Genomic DNA, 8826 nt, shown 5'->3' with positions numbered 1-8826 from the left:
TGAGACTACCTTATTGTTTGGTTATTTGTTCCGGTTTCCAGGTGGTGCCCCGTAATTATTAATTCGTATTAATATATATATTTTTTTAAATTAACAATTATCTCTGATTATTATTAGTTATTGCCAATAACCAGCCGTGCTCCTCACAGATCCAAAAGTTGGTGTCCCAGTGTGAGGTTCAATAACAGTTGATGCCCCATATTATTAATTAATATGAATAATTTCTTGATTTTATTACTAATAACCAAATGCACTCCTGCCAGATGTAACATCGTTATAGTAGAAGACATGTGTTTGGTTGTCAGTTCTACAAAAACATTTCCAAAGAACATGGTTGAGGCGTTATAAACAATACAGATTAGGGAGGTGTGTCTGTGTGAAGTGTGTTTGTACAGCTCTGTGTCACTCTGTATTCACTCAGCCATGTCATCTTAACTCAATTAAACTGTATATATATTAAAAATGTACTGCCATCTGCAGCATTCGGTAGAAAAGCCATTTCCTGTTTGTCTCAGTGACCCCTGGGAGGTCCCATGTGAGGGCCAACGCTGTAACAGCCTCCCTGTCCGACTTACTCAGCTCACTGTCTCCGTCGAGCTTTGGTTAACACAAATTTGTAATCAATGGTTGAGTTGATAATAAATGTGCATTAGTTACATGAAGAAGTCATTACATTGTAATACATACCAGCCCAATGGTTTGCCGGAGGTCCAGATCAGTGATATCTTCCAGCTGGATTGTGGCTGTGTCCAAGTTGCCCCTCAGTAACACATGGATAATGGCTGGACTGAGCCCGGATAGACATGGGCCACCATAGATGAAGGAATGGCCCATCATCCTGCCTGCCATCACAAACAGGTCGCTCTCTACCAATATTTGGGAGGTAGAAGGAATAAGGTGATCCTGTTCTCCCTCAAAGAGCAAGGGGATGTTACTGTTGCCTGTATGGGATGTAATTCAGATGGAGAAAAAAAATTGTTGAGGATAAAAAAAACTTAATTCACAATCTTTGTACAACAGTGAAAAAAAAAATTAGCCAAGGCAAGTGAATACAATGAAATATTGGGGTTAAAGAAATGTTAAGATTAATTTTCACTAATATGCGTATCAGTATTTGTATTACAAATACAATGCATACCAAAGTTGATGTGGAACCCGTACTGCAGCTTTTGCATTATCATGCTGAAAAGGTGTCACATCACACCACTTCCGGTGGCTGTATCCCCTACAAAATAGCATTGACTGCACTTAAAGGCACAATATGTAATTTCAGTCGCTAGGGGTCTCTCAATCAAAACAATAACAAAAGATGGGGTGTGATGATGGTGTGAAGTAGCAAGGGATCATGGGAGTTGTTGTCTTCGTTGTTAAATAACCAGCTTCACCGGGATAGGATTACTCCAGTGTTAATCATTCAGGATGTTTTTACTGGGAGCCAAATTACCCGCAGAGGTCTCCTCCTCTCCAGAACAAACAGACCCGGTGATTACAGGTAAAAACACTGAATAAAGCTGTTTCACCTAAAAAATCAGTGTTTCTCCAGCGATGTACGGCGACCACCGGACGTCCGGTTCGGGCAGTTAGCCGAGCTGCTGCTAACACTTGTTCGGTTTATTTCTCTTATAACTTTAGATCCAGACGTTCAGCCGGTTTCTCCCAGGAGCCGAATTATCCGCAGAGACCTCCTCCTCTCCTAAAACAAACGTACGCACTGATTAGAATCGTCAGAATACTCATTAAAGCTGTTTTACCTAAAAAATCAGTGTCCTAAATTTATCATGAAAATGTGACTTAAAACTGAATAAAAGTCCATTTATAACTGTTTCTGTGGAACAACCACAACGCCGATGTATTATCTTGTACACTGTAAAACCGAACAGTATAAGCTTATTAAAAATGATGAGTTGTATTACCTCAAAAATTAAAAACAGCTATTACAAGGCAAAATGTTTGAGTTATTTCAACGAATTTTTAATTTTAAGTGTACAGTACTTAACCACTTTAATGATTTTGATATATTGTACTCAAATAATTTGATAGTAATCACTTAATCCGCGTGACGTCACGCACGTGCGTACGTGCCTCTTCGCCAAAGTGGAAATGTCCGCCATTACTGCTGCTACATCCCTGCAGTGCACAGGTAAGAAGTTTGCTTAAACGTTTTTTGCATGTGAGTTCTTTAGATATATTTAGAGCCTAAAGCGAAAGAAAGAGAGATTGGTAAACTTGCTGTGGGACTGCTTGTGACGATATTTTAAGCGAAACGTGCTGTGGCATGCAGCAAGTTTCTCGACCTGACCAGCTAATTGTTGCTAACTTTAACTGTTACCATGCTGGCTGCAATGAAAGCGGTCATATGGTTTTCCGTGGTTGCCTTAATATTTTATTCGTTAGTTTAGTTACGTGTTTTGTCGGGTTTAATTAACGTAACTAATATTTGGCGTGTCTTAGAGTTACTTCATGCATTTGAAAAAACTGTTAACCATATCTGCCTAATTAAAGAGTGAAAGGCAATTAAAACGTTGAAAACACTGAAAGTTAACGTTAATTATTAGAGTACACAACAATAATAGTTATTCTAATGTTTCCCGTTGAGGCGGACCGTTTGTGATGCATTAATTTATTTGTGCAGGCTTTTTAAGTTTTCTGGTTCTTTTCTCAACCAGAAATTGGCGGCATGCGACCCCATTTTAATCGGGCAAGTTTTGGCAAGTTTCAGTAAAGGCAATGGTTTGCATTCAGTTTTTGCCCCGATGTAATGCTGGAACGTTTTACTACACGTCATGTATTTTAGTAAGGAGAGATCATTAAAAAAAATTAGTCTTGTGATTTGTGTGTGAAATAACACTCTCATGGTCAAGGTCAGGGCACAGTGTCCAGGGTTTGTGCAGTAACCTGACCTCCAAAGATTAGCAGTGTTGACGAAAACATAATAAGTAAAAAGAAAAACACCCAACATCCTTATTTGCCTGCTAAACTTAAGAGCCAGTATAGACTTTTGTTTGTTATATTTATTTGGTGATAAAAGGACCGTTCTAACCATTTGTATTTTTTTTCCTATGAATGTATGAGGATTTTTACTTAGCCAAAGTTTAAATATATTAAGTAGCCTGTTACATTTTTTGCTAAATTACACCCAGAAAAGCCTTTAGACGATCAAGGCATCAGCAAGACATAACATTACATTAGTAACCTGCTGAATGTATTTATTCTATGTTGCCCTCACCTTTTAGGATTTTGACATGGAAGACAACTTATTGTGCAAAGAAAGAGAAAATAAATAGCTTAATTTTTTGAGACCAAAAAGAACAAAGTGTTTTTCGGGTGTCCTTGGGTTTTGTATATTAAAGTCTGAAACACCATATTTCATGTAATTTCTGTAATGTAAGGTAACTGACAATTATTCAATGCTTCTCTATTACTTTGCTCTGGTTTTGTAAAAAGATTGCAGCCTATCTCACTTTTCAATCTCTTCTCTCTTCAGGTTGAAATTGAAGCAACAAAAGACTGGCTGAGATACAGATACCAGATTCTTCAATCTGGTATGTTTATAATGCTCTGCTCGTACCAGTTCTCACTCTAAATATTAGAGTTGTAAATAGAATTTTGGTTTCCAATGGCTTGGAGGTGCAAACTCTGTGCTACTCTCTTTGATAGAAAGGCACAGTTGCTTGAACATTATCGTTTACATCATAGCAATGTCTCCTCAGTCAATCAATTGCCTTGTCTCTATGACAACTGTGTCTGCACATTTCATTCAGTAAATGCATTGAAAATTCACCTAACCCGGTTACATACTCAGACGCTTGTGCAAAGTGACAATCAAGAAGGATATGTGTCATTTGTCTGTGCTGTGTGTAAATTTAAAGAACCTTTTAATGACAAAACTCTTCTCAGTCATTTAAGGATGCATTTAAAACAACACGAGATGGTGGATTGTCCATTCAAAAATTGTCAGTACCGCACTAATGTGTATTCCTCCTTTAATGCCCACAAAAGTAGGAATCATCTAGGCTGTGAATTCTCAGATTTTAAGACAGAAATTGTCTTGACAGAAACTGACGGCCAACCCATTCAGAACCAAGTTGAATCTGATGAGGCTGGTCCGTCTCAGAATTTTCTTGAGCTGGAAGCTCCAGAGTGTAATCCTCCCGACTCTGGATATGACGCTGGTGAATTGCAAACTCAACTGAGAAAAAATTTGGCTTCTTTGTTCTTGAAAATGCACAGTGTTCTGCATGTGTCAGAGACAGCGATACAAGACATAGTGGAAAATCTGGCACAAATATTCACGTTGTCCAAACCCCTTGTGAGAGACTCTGTCATCAAGGTTTTAGGAGAGCATGATCAGTCTATCAATGAGGCCCTTCTTGAGGAATTGGTGGAAGCTGTCATGAAAAGTAATGTTTTTGTCAGTGCTACTGCTGAAGGTGCAGAGCTGTCCAGTGCTAAACGGAGGAAAACATTTGTAAGAAGTCACTACCCTCTGGTAATGCCAGTGCAATATGCTGTGGATTCCCTTGGACACACAGCAGTGTATGTTCCAATACTACAGATGCTTCAAACAATGTTTAAAAATACAGATCTTCTTGACAAGATTCAAGAAACTAAACCATCACCACCTGGAATGTACATGTCTCATGAAGATGGAATGTATTTCAAAGAAAATCAATTGTTGTCAGCGGCAGAAGACCTTAAGTTGTCTCTGATTTTATATGTTGATGACATTGAACTAGCTAATCCTTTAGGCACAGCTAGAAAGATCCACAAGCTTTGTGCGGTGTACTGGTTGCTAGCCAATGTGCCCAGTATATATAGGTCCAGCCTTCATATCATACAACTAGCTCTGTTGTGCAAAGTACCTGATCTGCAGAGTTGTGGTTATGAAAGTGTTCTTTCACCTTTGCTGAAAGACTTGCATACTCTTGAGCAGGATGGCATTTTTATCGAACCTGTCGGCCAATGCGTAAAGGGCACTGTCATGTGTGTTGCTGCTGATAATTTGGCTGCCCATGGTCTGGCAGGCTTTGTGCAGTGTTTCAGAGGACACTATGTCTGCAGATTTTGTTGCTGTACTACAGACCAAATACAGTCCACTGAAGTTTCTGAAGGAGAGTTTAGCATGAGAACAAGGGCCTCCCATGACGTACATGTGCAGAATGTTGTGCAAGGAGAAAATGCATCTCATTTTGGTGTAAAGGCTGAGTACACTCTCAGTAAGACACTACAGCATTTTCATCCTATTTCTGGTTTCCCACCTGATATACTTCACGACCTTTTTGAAGGTATTGTGCCAGTTGAGTTGGCCTTGTGCATTCGTGAAATGATTCGTCTTAAGTATTTCACTCTTGAATATCTTAACACAAAAATACGTTCATTTCCATATCAGCACTCTGATAGGCTTGATAAACCACAACCAATCCCAAAGAATTTTGCGGCCAAACTAAGCATTGGTGGAAATGGACATGAAAATTCCACTTTGCTGAGGTTATTGCCCCTTATGGTGGGAAGTAAAGTTCCTGAAGGAGATGAAACCTGGGCTATTTTGATGGACCTGAAAGAAATCATGCAGCTAGTACTCTCCCCATCTTTCACAGAAGATTCCATCCAGTACATGCAGACTAAGATAAGTGATCACAGACAGGGTCTTCAAGCAGTGTTTCCAGATTTTAAGCTCCGACCCAAACATCATTACCTTGAGCACTACCCAGAACTAACAAGATGTTTTGGGCCTCTGGTTCACTTATGGACCATGAGGTTTGAGGGAAAACATCGCTTTTTCAAAAGGGTGATACATGACACACAGAATTTCAAGAATGTCTTGAAAACTCTTGCAACCAGGCATCAGCACATGATGGCGTATCACCTCAGTGCACCATTGTTTTTCAGACCCCACACACGAGCCTCAAGTGTCACCTCTGTCCAAATCGCCACACTGCCGCAAGTGGCCAAAGACTTCATAGAGACAAAGACAGAAAGCCAAAACATATATAGTACTTCAAAGGTCTCCATAAATGGCACAGATTTTGCAAATGGAATGTTTGTGTCTGCAGACCAGACTGGAGGACTTCCAAATTTCAGCAGAATTGAACGTGTTCTGCTTGTGGATAACTCTGTTTCCTTTCTTTGCAGGAACTACAAGTGCTGGTACAGTGAGCATTTACGATCATTTGAGCTGACATCAACAGGCAACACCTCTGTGCTTCAGCTGTCAGAGTTAAATGACACTGTAAGTCTCATGGCGTATGATATTGATGGGCATTTGATGTTAACGCAGAAAAGATTTATTTTGATCAGAGACTTGCAGGATTAAAATGTATTTGGAAATGAGGATCTATAGACAGTGGAGAAAATAATCTGCCCTCTGCTGGAAATAATCAGTGCCAGTGACACTGCCCACCACAACAAGCCAATAAAGACTAACTGAACAGATTGTTTTGTTTATTGCAAACGGCAGGCGTTTGAAGTTAATGATACTCATCAAAAACAATATTTTTTTTCATTCTAAAATGAAAATTTGAAGTACATTTCTGGCATTTCTTTTGAACAACATCATGATTATATGTTATCAAACTGGATGGTTCCCTTCAATCGATTCTCTCCTTTTCTTCTTAATAATAGGAAATGGCAGCTCAAAACTTCCTACTTCATGTCCATACCTCCACAGACATTGTGAGGAAGATGACTCTATCGTCACGTCCAGAATCTGTGGATGAGTTAAAAACGATGATAGGAGAAAAGTTTAATCTTGACTTCAACTTCAGCCTATCATACCAAGATCCAGATTTTGATGGACAGTTATGTTCCCTTTTAGACATTGAGGAACTTCCACAGAAGGCTGTGCTGAAAGTGATCAGGTCTGAGAGTGATGCCAGTTCAGTAGCATCAGATGACACGATAATATTGCCTCATGCCATGACTCCAGACAGGGTCAACAGATGGCCTGATGTTTTTCCAGTGCCCATTTTTTCCTATGAGGTAGAATTCTTACTTAGTGATGGAAATGCTACATATGACAGAACAGGGAAAACTCTAAAGTTGTCCAGGGGACAAAAGCGTGACATTCTTGAGACTCTTGCTGCCAAGATGCATAGCTTCAAAGCTTACCCCAATGATAAGGAGGTTTCAATGGTAGCAGAAGCACTTGTCATTAAGCATCCTTGTCTGAAAGAGCCAGGATCTCAGACGGGATGGTATGGTTGGAAAAATAGTTTAAGTTTAAGATGGGGAACTTCCGCACTAAGTTGAGTCATGCAGGATTTCATGAGGTAGCTATAAATTCTGGGAAAAGGAGCCGGAACAACCCAAACAAACCATCTCCTCACACCAACATCAAAAGACCGAAGAGGGCAGAAGTGAATTTCCTTCCCAATTTCCCAAGAGGTGAAAATGCTGCAAGCCTTGAACGACTGAGACTGCAAATTGTAGATGAAGTGAAGAAGAGTGACAAGAACCTTTCTCTGATTGGAAAGTTAATGCAGACTACCTTTGCCCTTCGGCGCAATGAGATCGTCAGTGATGATCCCTCTGTTGATGAGATCCTGGAACGCTGGCCTGCACTCAAAATGGAGTCACAAGTAAAGACATTTTTTGTACTACACCTATTTGAGCAGATCTATCACATATAATTCTTTTACATGACTTTGTCTGTGAGGACATGAATAGTTTTACTCAAATGTAGATTAACATACCCTACATGGGTTGGTAGTGTCATTTTTTTATTGCTGTTTTTTATTTTTCCTTTTCAGAAAGAACACACACTATACGCTGACTTAAGTCATTTTATGTTTTTGCAGATCTGTGCTGAGTTTCACAGAATCTCAAACATCAACCTAAAGAACTGCTTCTATGCTGAGTTGGATCGACATGCCCCACGTCTTCAGCGCTTGTTCAGGAGGAAAGCTGCACGGACAGGGAAAGCAGCTGAAGTCCTCAGTCGGATCTTCCAGATGTATGACCTCCAGGTAAGTTGTTTAAGCTTCTTGGTGCTTTATAATTATGTTACAGTAGATTTTGGTTTATCTTTGGTAGAATTTTGGTAGGGCTATTTGTTTTAATATAGTGTTGTGTGGCTATGCTGTTTACCAGCCATAGTAAGGCAAGAATATGTTCTTGCTCCCAAGGAACAAGTTGATGTTCATGTCAGACGTGCTGCTGTTCTCCGTGCTCTCCCTGCATATCTGCATGATGACGACTCTGGATTTCTCAAGCAATGGGATGTAAGTCAGTATATTTATTTTGATCAAAGAGTCAAATTTCTTTGTTACTCTAATCCAGTAAATCACTGATTATACAAGTTGAAAAATTTCAGAGTTTGAATATTACCATTAAAATTATAGTCATATGAATAGAATGGACACAAATCAGAAAACAGGCATGTGTTGAATATGCTTTTCAATCATGGGTGTCTTTGAAATTACGATGTTTCCATATGCAATAAATCCTGCTTTAATTAATGTTATGTTTTTCTTGGGGGTTAAGGTTACGATCACAGTACACATTCAAAGATTTGTAGACTGGAATGAGGTATAATAAATAACTGGACTGAACATGATTAATAAATGTCTATTCATTTTATTAATCAAAAATAATGCCTCTGCCACTGTGTGAATGAATGAAAATCCACATCTTGGAGAAAACAATTCTGAGTACATGCCATTCAAATTTACCATATTGTATGGATATTGATAATTTTGATAACTTAATAACTGGTTCTAGCCCAATTTCTGTTTGCCTGAATCATTCATACTCTCCAAAATATACAATTTCATGATCTATTCCAAGCTTCAGTTTGCTTCAGTATGCTTAAATATTAAGCGGCCATTT

At 39.1% G+C, this 8826-nt stretch overlaps 1 protein-coding gene across 6 annotated transcripts; it reads left to right on the top strand.

Moving 5' to 3' along the window:
• The first annotated feature begins 1880 nt into the window (after positions 1 to 1880).
• Positions 1881 to 7520, top strand: LOC121899504. Of its 6 annotated transcripts, none has more exons than XR_006096733.1 (4): positions 1881 to 2140; positions 3485 to 3542; positions 6133 to 6229; positions 6622 to 7520. XR_006096733.1 is itself a non-coding variant. In XM_042415370.1 (4 exons), the coding sequence occupies exons 3-4, from the start codon at positions 4223 to 4225 to the stop codon at positions 7246 to 7248; spliced, it is 2634 nt and encodes an 877-aa protein (XP_042271304.1). In that variant the 5' UTR covers positions 1889 to 2140; positions 3485 to 3542; positions 4000 to 4222; the 3' UTR covers positions 7249 to 7520. The 6 variants fall into 6 exon arrangements, 4 of the variants coding, with proteins under 4 accessions (XP_042271304.1, XP_042271302.1, XP_042271303.1 ...); XM_042415370.1 differs by having other exon boundaries at positions 1889 to 2140; positions 4000 to 6229; XR_006096732.1 differs by having other exon boundaries at positions 1889 to 3542.
• The last annotated feature ends 1306 nt before the right edge of the window (positions 7521 to 8826 follow it).

The sequence above is a fragment of the Thunnus maccoyii genome, chromosome 6 (assembly GCF_910596095.1).
Source record: "Thunnus maccoyii chromosome 6, fThuMac1.1, whole genome shotgun sequence".
NCBI lineage: Eukaryota > Metazoa > Chordata > Actinopteri > Scombriformes > Scombridae > Thunnus > Thunnus maccoyii.
Note: the sequence above shows the minus strand (reverse complement) of the source record. Positions and strands in the feature narration are given on the sequence as shown.

What these genes read in the sequence shown, in the direction of transcription:
- LOC121899504 (XM_042415368.1), top strand. Translation starts at nt 3,617, where the DNA reads ATGGCTTGGAGGTGCAAACTCTGTGCTACTCTCTTTGATAGAAAGGCA. An exon ending in TGTCAGAGTTAAATGACACT is followed by an intron (nt 6,230 to 6,621) that starts GTAAGTCTCATG and finishes TCTTAATAATAG; the next exon opens with GAAATGGCAGCTCAAAACTT.